The sequence below is a fragment of the Nannospalax galili genome, unplaced genomic scaffold (assembly GCF_000622305.1).
Source record: "Nannospalax galili isolate Female #2095 unplaced genomic scaffold, S.galili_v1.0 scaffold376, whole genome shotgun sequence".
Classification (NCBI taxonomy): domain Eukaryota; kingdom Metazoa; phylum Chordata; class Mammalia; order Rodentia; family Spalacidae; genus Nannospalax; species Nannospalax galili.
Genome location: NW_008338108.1, coordinates 317,947 through 336,508, shown reverse-complemented (window position 1 = coordinate 336,508; position 18,562 = coordinate 317,947). Strand labels below are relative to the sequence as shown.

Sequence of the window (18,562 nt, the reverse complement as noted above, 5' to 3'; positions counted from 1 at the left end):
AAAATTATAGTCATGGAAATGCCTGATTCCAGGTATTTCATACTGGGGAGGAAAGGAGAGGGACTAGCACATAATGTAACAGACTGGCCACAACTGGTCATTATTGAGATGGGTAAGAAACACCTGGAAACACATCATATGACTGTCTATAATTTAGCACATTTTAAACTTTGCCATAAAAGTAAATGCTTTAAGTGTCTTAGAAGTTGATAAGCAACATTCATGTGCAAGAGACACCGAAGAAAAGTCACTCGCTACCACTGCTATAAAGAACAGTGGCCTTAGTTACCATCTTGATCAGTAAGAAGCAGTATGAAACCATGGAGACTGGGTTTAAGCTGAAACATTAAGCTAGAATTTAATCAGAACAGAAACAAACTGGATTAGACACAATTCCTAGCTTGTAGGACAATCAGTCCCCAATTATGAGCTAGAATCCTATAAATTCATCCAAATCAAAGTACTTGCTCCTGATTTCTTGTTGACTTTGTTACACTGAATAAACAAACAGGTTTTAAAAGAGCATGCCAAAGAAGCCTGCATTGACTGTTAGTACAGAGCTGAACGGATTCTCCTGCAGTATACATATTATTTGGACAAGTAGGTAGGAGTGGCCACAGGAGGAAAATGGAACATGATGATAAATCAAAATCAATGGAAAACAATTAGGGAAAGAGCTCTGCTGAAATTCACTACAGGGCTCCACTGGTATTGAGGAATCAACATTTTTCAGTGTTGGGGCAAGAAGCAACACCAAAGAAAACACTTCAAACTAGTTTGCAATCTTGCATAATTCTAGATCTGAATAAAGTCAACTAACACCTTGCCAATGCTCATCAAAAGAAGCTGTAAAGTCTGCATGTGGCCCCACCTAGGTGAGGCAGTGGGATCCCTACAGGTCACAAGGAGGAAATACCCTTTACCTGTGATAATATCTTCAATGGCACCATCTTTTCCCTCATATACATGTCTGTTATCTTTAACTTGTCGCCTTCTTAACTCTGCAATTAACTCTTGCTGTTGCCTCTTTGATTTATGGGAAGGAGACTGAGAAGAAAGAAGGGTGAAGATTAGTCAGGCCAGCACCCATGTGGCATTTAAAGAGTGTTCTTGAGCTTTACATTAACAGCCTCAAGCCAAAACTATACCATCCTAACATTCTGCTTACATGCCAAAAAACTCAGGAAGCTTCTTGGAGTACAACTGAACCTTTCATCTATGAACACACAAAACCCAGCCAGGCAGCAATGTGAAAGATAGTATATTTGTGTGTAGGCAAAAGGATAACCTCAAGCCGGGCGTGGTGGCGCACACCTTTAATCTCAGCACTTGGAGGCACAGGCAGGCGGATCTCTGTGTGAGTTCAAGGCCAGCCTGGTCTACATAGTGAGCTCCAGGCCAGCTGAGACTACAGGTCTTTTTGTCTCAAAAAGACCAAAAAAACAAGGATAACCTCAAATGTTCAACATCGACCTTGTTTTTAAAGAAAAAGTCTTTCATTGACTTAGCTTGCTCGCTACATAAGCTAGGCTACTCCAGAGATCCACCTGTCTCCACGTCCAGCTCTGGAATTAGAAGCATGTTCCACCATGTCCAGCATTTTCACATAGGTTCTGGAGATCAAACTCAGGTCCTCATGCTTGTACAACAAGCCCATCACTGACTGAACCCTCCCCAGCCCAATACAGGCTGGGTTCAACGGCCACAGAGGCAGCTAGTAATCATCACAGACTTCTCAACCTTGTAGCAAAAGCCTGCCAGCCTTTATGATCTTTACATTATGTTACCTTCAATGAGATACTTCCTTCTTACCCTCTTAAGCAAAAACTCTATTGGGGAAGTCAGCACCAACACGCACCATCCTGGAGCTTCTCCTGGTGCTTAGCCCTGATCATCAGATAGTCTTGTGTGACTTCTCTGAATATACAGCAAAGATTGAAATCCTAGATCTCTATGAACTTGGAACTGCTTGACAAACATACTCTTAGCCTCATTCTAGGGCTTGCTAAGTAAAGTAATGAAAACAAATTTCCATATGCTGTGCTCTAGAAGGAAGTGGTCAGGCTCTTGCACAAACACTCCTTGCCCTCTCTCGTCTTGCTTCATCTGGCTCTCCTCAGAAGCAGGCACTTCTTACCTTTGGGTCCTGCTGCTCCATCAGAGCTTCTTGCTCCAGCAGTTTTTCCATGAGAGCTTGTTCTTGCTTTTTCCTCAGCTCATTTTCCTCTTCTGCTTGCTGGGGAAATAAAATTTTTAAATAAAATAATAAAGATTATATAAATAGAAATGATGGTATGCTTTCTTAAAGCCATTATTGAAAAATCCATAGTGATTAGGGAACTGAGGTGAAAGGAGGGAAGGTCTGTACTTCATGACCATATTCCACCCCGATTCTTTTTCATTATCTGGATATGACAGGTCTTCAGACTGACAGCTGAGCTGCACCTAGAAGAACTTTCCTGATGACCCTCAACCTGCTCAAATAGCTTCCGAGTCCTAGCCACACAGATGTGAAAGTGGCTCACCTCTTTGACCACTCTGCTCAGTGTTTTTCAAGTGAGTTTGTTTTGCTTCCAGAATCTTCCCACCTAATAACAGCTCTGAAAGCAGTATCTAAGATTCCACTGCCTTTTCCTCGGGGAGCCTCCATTCCCCTGGGCCTTGTGCTCCATTGAGAGCCACCCAAGAATAGCAATCTTGGACTCTCCCTACAAATCTCATTCCCAAATGAGGCAGAGTCTCTGGTCCGATAACTTGGAAGAAGAATAGCACTGGGCATGGTGGCGCACACCTTTAATCCCAGCATCTGGAGTCAGAGGCAGGTGGATCTCTGTGAGTGCAAAGCTGGCCTGGTCTACTTAGCCAGTTCGGGCCAGCCTGTACTACATAATGAGACTTTGTCTCAAAAAAAATTTCAAAGAGGTAGCGAGGAGATAGGTCCAGTCCTTTGGAGTACTCTCTCTTTTGAAGTCATCTCTGCCCAAGAGACTTCTGTTGAGCTTAGGGCTTAAGTTTAATTCACAGGTTCCAGCTTGTCAGTAAGAAGGTTTGCATTTTGATATCTATTTCTTTTTATAAGTATCTTTATATATTCTTTGACAATTTCATATATGTGCCTGCTGTATTTGTCAACCTGAGAACTTCCCAGGTTGTCTTATAACTTTAAAATATTCCTCTTCTGATCTCTGACTTAGATTTTTTTTTTTTTTTTTTTTTTTTTTAGACAGGGCTTCCTTGTAGCCCCAGCTGACCTGGAACTCTCTATGTAGACCAGGCTGGCCTTGAACTCACAAAGGAGATCAGCTTGCCTCTGCCTCCAGAGTGCTGGATCAAAGGTGTACGCTGCCACACCGGGCCTTCTATTTAGAAATTTTAATGTGGGGCTGGAGAGATGGCTCAGTTAAGAACATTGGTTGTTCTTGCAGAAGACCCAGGTTTGAATCCCAGCACCCACATGGCAGCTAACAACTGTCCATAACTCCAGTTCCAGGGGATTCGATGGCCTCTTCTGTCCTCCACGGGCACTGCACAACACAGGTGCACTTACCTACATGCAGGCAATACATTCATACACATAAAATAAAGATAAATAAAATACTTAAAGATTTTTTTAAAAAAGGTTCAGACATTTTAATGTGAAGAAATGTGATAGTGACACCTCATAGGAGCCTCCTGGGGCATCTCTGCAGCTCATCAGCACCACTGAGCCCCAGGGGCCACAGAGCAATATTCTGCAGCAGCTGGAGGCCAGTGACCTCCCTCAGAGCCCCTGTGCTTGTGCTGTGTGGTGCATCCTCACTGGCAAGGACATTTTCCTTCTCCTAGCAGCTTACGATGTTACTACCACATTGGCCATGCTTCTAAAATATTTTACTAAATTATTACTAAATATTTTGACCTCTGAATAAGAGGCCCAAGGACGATCCTCCAAAGCCATAAGCCTCTATTGGTTTTACAAAAATGCTTTCCCTCACACTTCCCAAGGCATTTTTCTCAGAAGGGTATATAACCTGGTCATATCCTTTTCCTAAAATAAACACTTCTCTTTTCTCCACAAACAAACCAATTTTATGCAAAGGGAATTCCAGGGAATACAGTTTGAACCCGTATCTGTGGCTTCTGCATCCACAGGTTCATTCAGCCAAACATGGATTAAAAATATTCAGGAACGGTTCATTTCCTAAATTAATCTAGAGATGATTCAACATAGACCTGAAGATATATATAGCTTAAATGCAAGTACTGCATCACATTATATGAGGGGCCTGCACATCCTTAGAATCAGGTATCCCTAAGTTTCTGAAACCAAACCCAATAGATACTGCAATGGTCCCTAAGAGCTAAAATTTTCCAGCACTCTCCTTGTCATTCTTGCTCAAAGGAGAAACACTTTGGACACATGTTTCTTGGGTCACATGTTTTTTTTTTCAATGAATTATGTCCCAGTGTGACTACCATTTAAAGGCAAGGCCATTATTGGTCTTGAACTGAGTACAGTTGTCCTTAATAGCATCATCCTTCAGCCCATAGTAGCAAATGCGGGTCTAAAGACTCACAGTTGGGACAGGTGTGTGTAGCACGTAAGGCTCTCCTTAACCTCAGCTACAGTATGTGGTACTGCCACAGGCCCTGGTTCCATGACCCATTAAACAACTCCATGAAAAGTCTAGATTTCCTATGCCCTTCATCTTGATTACAGGGCAACAGTGGTATTGGGGCATCTCACTTGCCCCAAGCAGGCAGCTAACAACATTTGCTTTCTTGCTGAGGCCCAGGCTTGGCTCCATGCAGAAACAAACATCAAGGCCTAAGGGCCCCAGGAGTTCTCAGCCTCAGCGGGATGAGAGAGGCCTCTGCAGAGCAGCTTGGCACAAGCACATCTGGAGGAAGGCATCTGTCTAGGAAGTAGACAAGGAATCATAAAGGATGCTCTCTTCCTACTTACCTTATAGGCTTTCACAAACCGAACAAAGACGGGGAAGAACACAGAGGGTGGTGTTGTCTTAGGGTTTTCTCCAAAATACTTCACCACATCATCAAAGGCATCCTGGAAAGAAGCAAATTTCTCTTGAATCTCAGTTCCAGCATCTGGACTGAACACTGTGGGGCAGAAAACTGAAGCAAAGCAGCTCCCCTCAGGATTCTCTGTATCACCCCTCTAAAACTTCACTAAAGGCAATCAGAAAAGTGCAATGGCAGGACACTGAAGCTCAGCTCTATTACTTCCTGCTGCCCACCCCACAAACACAATGAGCTAGTCCAACATGTTTCCAAAAGTCACGGCACAATCCCTTTTAACAAGGTCTAGAAGAATCTTAGAAGCCTTTCTGGTTCTAAATCCCAACCCCTTGTTTCACACTCCTTGCAATATCCCCACAAGGGAGACACTGAGTCTGTCCTCTCTGTGAGCTACCATAGCCATAAACCAGAGGCCATCACTTGGTCTGCTTCCCAAGTTTTCCAGCACCCCACCTCCTGCTGTATGATGATGTGCATTTGCTCTGTTTCATAGGTTTGTCTGTCTAACAGTGATCACTGGGATGGTATAAGAGTTAGAGTTATGGCTAGAGAGGTGGCTCAGTGGTTAAAAGAGCACTGGCTACTCTTCCAGAGGACCCAGTTTCGATTCCCCAGTACCACATGGCAGCTAACAATCATCCATAACTCCAGTTCCAAGGGAATTCAATGCCTTCTTCTGACCTCCACAGGCACTGCGTGACATGGGTGCCCTTACACTCATGCAAGCAATACACTAATGCACATAAAATAAAAATAATATTTTTTTTAAAAAAAGTTTGAGTCTTATCTACAAAAACCTTATATTCTAGGCACACTGCTTTGAGAGCACACTTGAGATGAGTTGTACAAGTGAATGTAGACCTGTGCTGGAGTGCAGGAGTGGGAGGAAAGGAGCAGAGAGGCCGCCGGAGAAGAGCACAAAAGGCTCCAACTCCGAAAAGGCACTTTCAAGGACAACAGAGAGAAAGGAGAGAAAGACAAACATTAGCTATATAATGAAGGCAGAGAAATGCTGTACCACTCCCCCAGCTTGGGGTCTGTGTGGAAGGGGTTCCCTCTCTGGGGCTACCTGTGCGATCTTGGCATCATCCTGCAGTTTCTTCAGCTTGCCCTCGTTGTGGAGGATGAAGTCCTTCAGTAGCATGTTGTGGTCATGCATGGTATACTCTCTCTTGGTTAAGTCCATGCCCCTCTGCAACTCCTTGACATCCAGAAGAACATTTTCCAGGGAGACTGATAGAGAGAAAGCAATACATCAGGGAACTTCTATCAGGAGAGTCAAAACCAAAACCACTCCAAGTTCTCAGTACTTTCTTAGGCTTACTCAGGGCCCTTGCAGAGAGTGCCCCCATTTTGTTACAAAAAGCTTTTAAGATGAACAACAAAGCGTTACTATCAAGCATTACAATAAATTCTTCGGATATACTAATTCTGCTGCCACATTAGCCCACTTTGCCAACAAGGAAAAACAACATGGTTCTGTGGTCTACCATACAGCTTGGAGATGGCACCAAAGACTTTGGATAACAATCCTGGTGGTCTCCACTTCTTGTACTGGACACAAAGTTTCCATTTATCCCCCAGGAAACAGCCTATTGGTTCAGTTGTAGGTTCAGAGAGGCCTAAGGTGATTTTTTAGCCTCCAGTCTCTTTTTTTTTTTAAATAGGGGACAGTTAAACTTTACTTGATTGGCCACTAAGACCCAAGCAGCTTCTTGTTGCTTCAAAGGGTTTGGCATGAACCTTACAGTAACAAGCACACTTCTGAGATTTATGCACAGATAAACATGTGGTATGTTCTCCCCTTATTAGACATGCGCTCTCTTATTCCCAGACCTTTCCCCAGTGCTAGCAATCTAATACAGTACCAAGGACAGAGAAGGTACTCAAGAGTGTTTGCTGGATAAATGAAGAAGTGGTCATAGGACCATGCAGATGTGAAGGCATTAAAAGCCTGTGTCAGTTCAGCCAGCAAACATCCCAATCTCTGCTTTTCTCCCCCTACAGATGTTTTCTTTTTCCCCTAAATGAATCTTTGCCTGAAAAACCGTATGTGCTACTCCAGTCTATTCCTCACAGGTACAAAACTATTTCCACCAGCAGCTCAGTCTCCATGTGGCCTCCACAACATCTATCCTAATGAAAGTGAATCATTTCATTTACTTTATCATCCAACCATCCCCATCATCCAGTTTGCTAGGGACTAAGTGAATTAATTAGTTAAAGATGATTATGACCTTAAAAATTGTATAGGTTGCAATGGACATACAAATTGTAAGAAATTTTGATAAATCTTTCAGTGTGTCGTAGGATGCTCTTCGGTAAGAATGCAGCAGTGACAGTCATTTTGCCTGGCTAATTGACCTTACATACCTAAAAGAGTCGATAAGTTTGGGCTGGGTCTCAGGAATCTAATAAATTTATAATTTATCACTGGCCACTGATGGTTCAAGAAGATCGTAATTTGAAAAATCATAGCCTATAACTAACTAACTTTGCATATTGTTCCTTTTAACCCCGAATATTCTTGGAAGAAGACATGGCACATTAGATGTTACACAGCATAAAAAGACTTGGATTCTAGTTCTGTGTCTATCAGTTTCACCAGGTCATTATCCACATGACCTTGGGCAGGATTACCTCCACAGATGACCATTTCATAAGCAATGGGACATGGCTATTATCTCATACAATGCAGGTATGTCAGAACTACTGATATTTGAAATAAGAAAATGTTAAGTGCAAAGCAGCAACCAAGAACTACAGCCAACAAATTAGATTAAATGGTTTGAGGAGCCACATCTTAGCAAATGGAATGGCATGAAATCAAAGTTTTCATTTTGAATTGGCTCCCTGGTTCTTGTTGTCCTATCTCAGCAAATAGCAAGAGAACGAAGCAAACAATGGATAGGCCTGGATCTTCAGAGAGAGGACATGGACAGAGACGGCCTTCAGGCCCACGTTAAAAGTGGGTGGCACCATTACAACAAAGTGGGTGGCACCATCACGATGTGTTTCAGCTCAGAACCTGACTTACTGATCATGCTTTTTGAAATTGGTTCTGAAGTATTTAAGCAGGGAATGGTTCCCTTGTAAATAAAGTATTGAATAGCCCAGGGTAGCATTAACAGCTCAAATTAAGTACCTGCAGCAGCTTTTTCCACATAATGAAGCTCATTATAAAATAGAGTCACTTGATGATATTTTTCTTTTACCACATTTGATATATAGTGTAACAACGTTTGCTTTCGGTCTGTTGACTTTGTATCTAAGAGCTGAAAACAAAAGGTGACATGGGTTAGGTACAAGAGCGGAGTTGTGGAGAGAGTGCCCAGCAGGAGATTTTCTACCCAAAGTAAGTAACAGCCACAGTAAATAACAGTACTGCTACCTAACTGCTTCCCTTAGGTGCTGGAAGCAGCTGACAAGGTAGCGCTATCTGATATGTTCTGGTTGGCAAAAAGCATTCCCAGAATATTCAAGATTCAATGTGCTCTTTAGAGAACCAGCCCACTGGTGCTTAAATGTCCCAAGGACGTGCTAAATGCCAGACACTGAGCTAGGAATGTTTCAGATCTTTACCTCTGTCACATGAACTCCCCCATCCCTACACCTGCTATCCCATATCCCTTGCTTAAACGTGAGAGGACTCCAGTGTTACTGCTCTTCAAAATGGAGAACCAGAAGAGAGGTAGGTGGAGCCAGCAGGTTTGTGCAGGAGCACCAGGTGCCACTGGCCCTCACACTGCAATCTCTATGTTTAGCTCAGCTCCTCCTTTATGCCCTAGCTCTGCATTTGTGAATTTGACCAGTCACAGATAGAAAATAATGAGAGAAAAAACTGGCTCTGTAAATGTTATAAGTAAATGAGACATGATTTAAAATCTAGGGGGTGTGTTAGGTTAATCCATACACTGCACTGTCATAGAAAAGACTTGAGAATCTGATATGTTTGGTGTCCCTGTAGGTCCTAGGACAAATCCTTCACAGATACTAGATCATGACCTTCTCCGAGGTTGAAACTCTGACTGACTAGATACTATCAGATAACCAAATCTCCCTTGCTTTTGAAGCTACAGTCAGCCTGCACAACCTGGACAGGAGTCCATGGAGAGCAACTTTGCAAAGGATGTATTTTGTCCACACAGAAAAAAGAAACTAATCACACTTGCAATTACATTGTTTTTGTTTCTTTTTTAATTTTTATTTTTTGAATGTATTGCCTGAATGTATGTAAGTGTACCTGCATTGTACAATGCCCTCTGAGGTCAGAAGAGGGTGTCAGATCCCCTGAGTTAGGGATGGTTTTTAGCCACCATGTGGTGTTGAGCTTTAAACCTGGCTCCTCTGTAAAAGCAGGCAGTGCTCTCAACCACTATGCCATCTCTCCGGCCCCACATTCTATGTTTTTAATAACACAAAATTATCCATTTGTCTAAAAAGTCTTGCCAAGTAGTTAAACAACTAAAGGAGAGTTCACTATATTACTTGTTTTGTGTATTTAATCATTTCCCATAATACTAAAATTTGAGATTATTGCTATAAAGGACAGCATTCATAATTCAGACTGGAAGATTCACAGAAATAAAAGTACTGGGTGAAAGGGTGTGAATCTCAGGTCCTTCCTGACAAATGGTGTTTCAGAAAATTTGCACCAACTGATTCTCCTGAGATCAGAGGATCCTCATCCAATGCCCCCATCCTCCTAGAACAGACTTTCTGCTCCAAGACCCAATCTCTGCAGGTGTCTGTCATTCAGAGCTCCCATATTCCTTTGAGTTCACGTACCAGATCTAAACTCTGAAGTTTAAATCCATAAACTGCTCCTCGTTTGCTGCTATTCATGTAGTTTCCAAGAGCCAGGATGATCTGAAAAGGCAAGAGAGAAGAAAGGCCCATCAGGATAGCCCCTTAGGTGCCAGAAGCCTGATGAGGCAGCTCTACAGGGACATAACAAAAGCTTCACTTGCCTCCAGAATTTTCTTGAGCTTTTGGGATGACTTTATAGAAACAGATGCTGCTATAATTGCATGCAGTTGCTAGATTCCAATCAAAGGAAGGAAGCAAGGAAGGAAGAAAAGAAGACATATTAAAAATGGCAAAATGATTGGAAACTAAGAGCTAACTGAGAAAGCAAACTCCATTTAAACCTTGATACTGTAACGAGATTCTACTTCTCTTAAGCAGAGTAAAGCCAGCTGCCTGACTAGGTAACTATAGCATTACATATTCTCTTCTTAAAAACCATTCACCGTAACAAGTATCATAGGACCTTATCCTGTAGCCAATCCATAACCAGTGATTTAAAATAGGAGTTAATAGCTTCTTCCAGAAGAATTCAATTCCCTGTCCACAATCTCCAATCATGCACAATTTATACTTTTAAATATGGCTAGGAAGAACAGTGGGACAGACATATAATACTCTCCCCAAGTTTTCAGAACCTGTCTTGAACAGATATGCTACTATAAGCAGTAACTGAGTTTTTAGACACAGAATTGGGGACAAACTGATATGATTCCTAGTCTCTGCCAGAATAACACAGGGAATGAGAAAGGGCTGCCTTTTGTTTATTTGTACACCACTGCAGTACTATAGCCAAGCTCCAAGGAAGAAGAAACCTATGCTGAATGAATTCAGTGCTCCCTCTAAAACTAATTATAAGCCTGCTGCTCACTAAAGATAAAGGATCGTTTTTAGAGATGAAAGAGATATGTAAAAATGACTCTCTCTTTGGACCCCTCTCCTACCAGAGTTGTTCAACTCACAGGAGTCAGCATCTGAATGCTTTCTGCAAAGTTCCCAACGAAGGCCATGATGGTCATCTTCTGCATGAGGCGCTCAATCTTACTGAACTGCATCATGAAGCGGTCTTCATCTGACAAATTCTCCAAGGGCTTCCTCTCCCGCTCATAGAGCCGAAGCACTTTTACCTCATTCTCAGTTGGCAAGAACCTCATCAAACATTCTACAAAGTCAACCGGCAGCGTCTTCAAGTCAAATCTGAAGTCAATGAGGACAGGTCAGTGTTACAGAGAAAAGTGATCCCTTTCTACCAATTCGCCATCCAGTCCAGCTCATCTACCAAGAATTCAATAAGGCCTCAGATTTGGACAGTTGTACTCCAAAGCCCCACCTGATGCTGGTCCTGACTAAGTATCAAGTACCCTAACTGCCAAACTGAACCATCCTCAGTATTCAGTGTTACTAGCTTAGAGCTGCTTAAAGTTTAGAAATGAAGAGTAAATGAAAACAGCAGGCAGAATGAAGTCAGGAGCATTGGCTGGTAAAGTGGTCCAAGGACATGGTTTTAGATACTGTGAAATATTGCCAGTTAAAGAAATTACCACGGTACAAACAGCTACAGAATAGCTGGAGAATTACGTAAAATATATCTCAGATTACTTTTTCTTCTTTCAAAGAAAAAAAAAATCATTCAAATGCCTGTACCATGCAGATATTCTGAAGTAAGAGCACACACTCCTTGAAGGAATGTCAGTTCTTCGCAGATGTATGCTCAGTGTGAACAAGCCTTTGCTATAATCTATTCTCCAGACAATCTTTGTTCAACAAAATATCAGAATTATCCATTCATTATCATGGCAAACAAAGTCTAAAAAATTAAAAACAAGATTGCATACCGAGTTTCCATTTCAGAAACCAGAAAAGACTGCAGAGGCATCATTCTATTAGACTATGAACCTGATCAAAGATACAAAATCTGAGCAAATAATATCTTAGGGTCAGGTAAGGTCTCTGATCAAAATTTGAAAGTTATCAAATTATGAAGAATTACTTTCTAAAGCATCAATAGCATCTTATTACTACGGCCATAAAAATAGGAAGATTCTTATAATAGGTAAAGCCAGTATCTTCTGTGTAGTTCAGAATTAAAAAAAAATATTCTATTTATTATTTTATATGTATGCGTATATTGACTGCATGTAGGCAAGTGCACCTGTGTCATTCAATGCCACTGAGGACAGAAGAAGCTGTCAGATCCCCTGGAACTGGAGTTTCAGACAGTTGTTAGCTGCCACATGGGTGCTGGGATTCGAACCTGGGTCTTCTGCAAGAATAGTCAGTGTTCTTAACTGCTGAGCTATCTCTCCAGCCCCCGAGAATGTTTTTTTTAATAAAAGCTTTGTTTAGAATGTCCAAAAAGTAGTAAGAGCAACAGAGTTCACATTCCTATTGTGATGAATTAAAAAATGCATCTGTGTCATATTTGCATTTGGCACTGAACTATACCATTCCAGAGATGCCATCAAATTTGTATTCAACAAATCTGGAAACAATCCAGATACTTGAGAGAAAACTGCCATCCATCTCTCTCTTTCCTTAACATCTGCAACACTTAGCTCAACTTTCTTTTCATGTAAGCATTGCTGTAGGCCTAGGGAGGAGAACAGACCAAGACAATAAATGATGTCACAATCCAGACGTTACTCTTCTGAAACAACAAATAGCTTATGAATACTGCACTCCCCTGGTAACTTCTGACCCACCTCTTCAGTGTCAGCAGCTTACTCAACTCTCACACAGTAGCACATATGAAATAAAGGAGAACTTGGAATAATGGATGTCAAGAATTCCTCCATCTTTGAACTTATATCTTGCCCTACTACTTCAGTTTTCTGCTGAGAGTTTCCTTATTTTCATTTTTATTCTAAACCTGCTAGAATCTACTTTTCCAAGATGTCCTGAACTTACACATGAATAGCTTTACATATCTCATCAGCAGTCTTTCCAGCTTTCCTCAAAGTTATGGCAAGATTTTTGGCCCTATTTGCTTCTAGTAATGTCACTTTGCTTGATCCCTTCTGTGTTATCTTCTGCTTGCTTGAAGAAAGATCAATGGCAGGACCTTGGGCTTTTGTCTTGAATATTTCCTCAAATTCATCCACATTTAAATCCTAGAGTGAAGAAGGATGACATTGGCAAGCTGGAGTATACTTAAAAATGCAGTCATTCTCAACTGGCAAGAGCCACATCATTTAAATAGCCTCTTAAGCAAAGACCTTGCATTCTCTAGTGAGTCTTTGTCTCTGTTTGTTAGAGTACAACTCTGATCACATGGCCAGAAGTGAGTGTCCAGAGAACACTACTGACTAAATAGCCAATTCAATTGCTTTTGATAATTTCCTTATATAGACAACCACTGCCACAGGCAAATCCATCAAACAAGATAGTCAGTACAATCACTGAGTCCTTAATTAACACAGTTTAATAAAGTTTCTAAGCCCTTATAAATTAAAGAATGGGATTGTCTCAGATATATATTTTGTAGCACATAATAGAGATATTCAAAACTGTATCTTTTTTTTTAATTTTTTTTGGTCTTTTTGAGACAGGGTCTCCCTGTAACCCCACCTGTCCTGGAACCTGGAACTCACCAAGCTGGCCTTTAACTCACAGAGATCCGCCTGCCTCTGCTGGGATTAAAGGTGTGTGCCACCATGCCCGGCTCTCAAAACTGTATCATTTTAACTTATCTTTATAAACATAGTTTTAGAACTGCCTTATAAATCATTTCCAATTTTATTTTTGACGGTATAAAGATATTTCTGCTTCTGAAATCTATTGCACTACTTGAAACATTAGAACTCTATTAGTGATACTTGCAGGTTAACAGGGCACATTCTTTGGCCCTGCAGCACAGCATGCACACCAGTTTATAACTAAGGACAGAAATACCTCCAGAATCCGCTCATCATCGATTTCATTGAAGACTGTGCCATTGATCTGATTGGGCTTTAGAGCAACCCAGTTAAACACTGGCATCCTGAACTTCGTCTTGATTGGCTTCTTAATTTTCACAGCTAAAGATGTCAAACATAATGAAATTAAGATACATCTAAGACCTTGTAACTCTCAAGAACAATCAGACAACAGTCCTTGCAGATGACATTTTAACACTGGAGGAAGAGGCATGGAGAATACCTGGCCTTGGCCAAAGCCATTCAAGATCCTTATTTGGCTATCTGACATAGTACTGTAATAAAAGTTAATGGCTAGGGATTTAGGGGTTTTTGTTTTCTCTTACTGAGGCCCTTAGGCTGTTGATTTCTAGCAACAATATTAGACAATATTATTAGATGGCAGAGGGCAAATACTATCTTAAATTTTGATATCCTCAATTCTTGTTCCTAGGACACATACATTCAAACAAGTCTTAAGGATGGTCAGTCTGCACAAAGTGACTGCCTAGCCTACCAGAAACATCAAGAAAGGGGATATTCAGGCAGGAGGATACATTCCTGTGGGTGACTGTGGTAATAAGATTACATTGGCTGCTGAGTCATTTCAAGCAGACTAGGGGCCATGAACGGCCCATGTCAGGGAACAGTGAATTCAGAAGGGGTGCTCAGAGTCATGTCACAGTGCTCACAGGAATGCCAAAGAACCTTCTCCCTACTTTTAAAAAGCAAATTCTGCTGCAGAAGTCAGTTATCTTCATCTAGATATCAGTGAAGTGATTAAAAATACTAAAATAGAGAAAACTGAATAAACATCATGGGCTAAGGTGAAAGCAAACTCCTCTCATTCTGAGAAAAAAAAATTCAAAAAGGCAACAATTTAAAATTCTACATATTAATTTTATATCATAAAGAAGCCTTCCCAAACCACTTAGCTGCCTACATCAAGTTTCCCTAAGCCCCTCACCAGCCACCTATGAGCTTTACTATCTGCCATTATTAGCAGGTAAGGGAGGAGAAACTAGCACTTCAGGGCAGATCAAAACAAAAGTGATCTTCATCTGAGCTTCTGTCTGTCTGTCTGTCTGTCTGTCTGCCTGCCTGCCTGCCTGCCTCAGTAGGTATTTACAGAAAAGGGAGACAGATGGTGCCTCTCATTCCTCCAGAGTTATAAAGGCCATAGAAAGAGAAGGAATGTCATCAGATAAACCTACATGAAAGCATGCAGCAACATAGAGACACAGCGTCTGCCAAAACAGGCTTTTCTATCACCAAATGTGACACCCTCTACCCCACTATCAACAGTATTGGATTCCTGGTCCCATTTCCTTTTTGTCTATTCTATCCAGGGAGAACCAATGTTCTCAGTGGGACAAAGGAACAGGCTTCCCTCTAATTGGCCCTTCAGCAAGGGGAACAGAGATAGATAATGGGGAGTTGAGGGGGGGGTCCTTTACAACATCAGTGAGGAAACTTCTCTTGATTTTAGATATGGGGATGGTAAACAGGAGGGGCTACAGGTGATGCCACACTGTAAGCCAGGGCTCAGGCTCTAGGTAGGCAGGTATTCTAGACAGTGAACCACAGACAGTGGGATGGTCCTGGAAAGGGGTGCTCAGCAGCTTTCTTTTGTTTTCCGTATTTCCTCAGAACACAATCCTGTCAAAGTGGGAATCAGAGAAATAACTGAAAATTAAATGTGAGAAAGAATCATTCCTTCCCTCAACAGGAAGGAACATGGACTATGAATCTAGGACCTGCCTAAAGGAGGAGCATCTCTTGTATAGATTCAACGGAAACCTGAACAAACCTGGAGTCATAGTCAGCCAACACCCAGACTCCCCAGAGACACAATGTCAAATGCAATGAATTAAAGCAGGATGGAGTGGAGAGATGTCAAAGCACAGTGTGACCAACAGAAACACAGCAAATACTCAACACACTTAATGAAGGGCAACCTACAGAAAAGCTTGATTGGCCCATCTTTTGTGGAAGCAGAAAGAACAGAGAAAATAAAATATATATGTATATTAGACATGGTTAGAGTCAAGTGGCCTAGCAGTTCACTCACTCTCAGCATAGAATTTCATGCTTCTTAGACACATTTCAGTAGCACAAAGCCAAAAACTAATTTTGCTTTTTCACCTGCCTTGTTTTTATCTAAAAAACAATCCTTCTTGGGAGAAATTTTAAAAAATTCATTACAGCCATAATGAACTATACTGCTTATTCCATAGGCTGTAAACAAGTTCTTAATAAACAAAATCAGCCAAGGTCCAAATGTTTGTTGAGAAGATCCAAGCACATCTTTTCAAAGACAAAGCAAAGGCCACTGACTGAACAGCAGTCTGTCACAAGTGACCTACCTCAGAAAAGGGAGTCAGATTGTTCCATTAGACTTAAAGACATAAGTCTCACACTCCAAATGCTTATTTTACACTACTAATATTTTCTTTATATTATGAAAAAAAATTTCTGAACTAAAGATAAACCAAGGGGACCTCCTCCTGATTCCCTGATATGACCACACTTGTTCACTGCCCATTATAGAGATAAGACATCCTGTCACTTGTAGATCTAGAAACTCAAGTGATTTCCCAGAAGCCCTGGACATATCAGTTCAGGTCTGACTCTTGGCTGTACTGAGATACCCTGATTCTCTCTGCCCTCTTGGCTCCAGAGAGAGAGAATTACTGAACATACAAGAATAATATTTCACAAAATGGGCTTCAATTACTATGCACTGAAGCCATATTAAGGATGAATAATAATGAGATTTAAGCCTTGCAGAAAATGCCTAAGTCTAAGATATTAAGGATTTAGAAGGATCTTGTAATCTTTATATCCTTATAAGATAAGGTGTATCTTATAATCATTACTGGATACTTAATAAAATAAAATAAGGAAGACTTTTTCAATCCCATCTACAATAAACTACTTTGTGAAGAAATACTGGGGATAACTACCTGTGGAGATCCTGAAGGTGGTTATCAGCTGAGCACAAAGCACTACACCTTAAACTTGATACACTCAAAAGAGCCAACAAGTTTTTAAATTAAGTAGCTGCAAAGACTCTATTAAAAAAAAAGGCACAGAGCTTCAGAAGGAGGCCTAAACTTGCAAACTCAGCCTCTAACTTGCTTCCCTGACACACAGGCCATGAGTTCTATGTTAGAGCTCAGGTGAATGCAAAGCAGAGGCTGAGCCACACATTAGCTTTTGCAAGGGAGAAAGGCAGCAGCTCCAGGAGCCACAACAGACACAGCTCACAGTAAATGTTCCCCAGGGACTAGAAGGAAAGCCTGATCAGTGGCCCAGGTACACAGGACAATGGTGGCTTCCACACCAAGAACAGCCTGGTGACTGGCAGATACCCAGAGATAGTATGATGCTTGTTTATTTACATTCAACAATCCAACAGTCCCATGATGACTCTCCTCCACCTTTCCTCTTCAGAAGCAATAAAAGTTCTAGAAGAAAGTGGTAGACAGGAAAGACCTTGAAAGGTAAAAATAACCCTTTTTTATTTACTATGAACACTTTAAAGAAGTCTTGTTTGTGTCTTGGCAGCTTTGCAGAAGTAAAGGAAAATCATAGGGCTTAGGTGGACAAATGTGCTGTAGGAAGCTTTCCGATGGCTGAAAAGGCTTCACCCAAGTAAGTGGCTGCTAAAGCTGCTGACAAGACACTTTGAGGGACAGAGAATAAGAAATCATTATGGCAAACACTGTCATTTACACTCGGAGGCTTTGGAAGTGAATCTTCTCAGGGTAGTAGCTTACAGTAACTGAGGGAACTCAAGAGCAGGCCAGTGTGGATGAGGAAGCAGAGTTGCCTAGTACTACAGGATGGCAACTTTAGAGCAGAGTTACCCAGTGTCATACAGTGGCAACCTTAGGGCAGAGTTACCCAGCGTCACAGGGACAGCCTCCTCAGGGCAGAGTGACCCAGCGTCACAGGGACAGCCTCCTCAGAGCAACCCCAAACACTCAGCAACATTCTGTGACTGAAATGGCTCTGTACTAAAGCGTAAATTTCACTTCTAAGAGTCAAAAATAAGAACTTATTTGGAGGCACTGGAGCAATTCTCCTTAATTCCTTCACCTGCCTCCCTTTTATTTCTGGTGAGACAGACTGAACTCTTATCTCCTGGTTATCAGGAGGGCAACATGAATTATTTGGAAGCTTTTCAAAGCTTAAAGAGATTGCTGTTGGCACCATTTCCCCTTGAAGCTTAAAACTACTTCAGCACATTCTGATGCTTACAAGTGCTCAGAAGACAAGCCTAGAAGCCTCTATGGGGCAATTACTCATACTGGCATTTTCTCCTTCTTTATAAGTGACATTTCAAATACCTTAAAACATAATGATCAATATCTGAGCCTAATCCAGAGCTTTGGCAACTATCCAGAAAATGTTTGATGGGCTCATAAGAATGTGCTGATCCTTGAGAAGATAACTCTTATATTCCACAGGTTGGCTCAGTGATAGGCCAGAAGATAAGGTAAGAGGTTAGAACCTCCTGCTAGGCAAAGTGTGGCAAGGACTAAGAGGACAATGCCCCCCTGCCCCTCATATATGACAGTTTCTGCTTCACTGCCTACATTACCCTCCTAAGAGTCTGAAAAAGACTCAGTTTTTTAAAGAACAGCTTTAGCTCTCTAGAGGGAGTATTTCTCACAAAAGTGCCCATTTTCATTCTGTGCTCTCACCTGCTAATCCTGAGTTGAAAACCACTGTAGGTGAAGAAGTGCCAGGCAGGGGAGGTGCAGAGGGAGGAGGAGGTGGTGGTAGAGGAGGAGCTGGCATACTCTCAGCTCCAGGACCTGGGAGAGGAGGTGGTG

The 18,562-nt window shown here is 41.6% G+C and overlaps 1 protein-coding gene across 2 annotated transcripts in view; it reads right to left on the bottom strand.

The window, feature by feature from the left end:
- The window catches only part of Fmnl2 (formin like 2), a 330,610-nt gene that overhangs the window by 6,357 nt on the left and 305,691 nt on the right, over positions 1-18,562 (bottom strand). For both annotated transcript variants that reach the window (XM_008832871.3, XM_017798092.2), the window contains exons 16-26: positions 18,431-18,562; positions 13,717-13,841; positions 12,733-12,935; positions 10,788-11,022; positions 9,990-10,058; positions 9,808-9,888; positions 8,165-8,294; positions 6,089-6,252; positions 4,946-5,047; positions 2,138-2,236; positions 924-1,047 (exon numbers count right to left, since the gene is read on the bottom strand). The exon at positions 18,431-18,562 is cut by the window's right edge. In XM_008832871.3, the coding sequence (XP_008831093.1) occupies positions 924-1,047; positions 2,138-2,236; positions 4,946-5,047; positions 6,089-6,252; positions 8,165-8,294; positions 9,808-9,888; positions 9,990-10,058; positions 10,788-11,022; positions 12,733-12,935; positions 13,717-13,841; positions 18,431-18,562 (1,464 nt within the window). The remainder of the gene's footprint in view (positions 1-923; positions 1,048-2,137; positions 2,237-4,945; positions 5,048-6,088; positions 6,253-8,164; positions 8,295-9,807; positions 9,889-9,989; positions 10,059-10,787; positions 11,023-12,732; positions 12,936-13,716; positions 13,842-18,430) is intronic.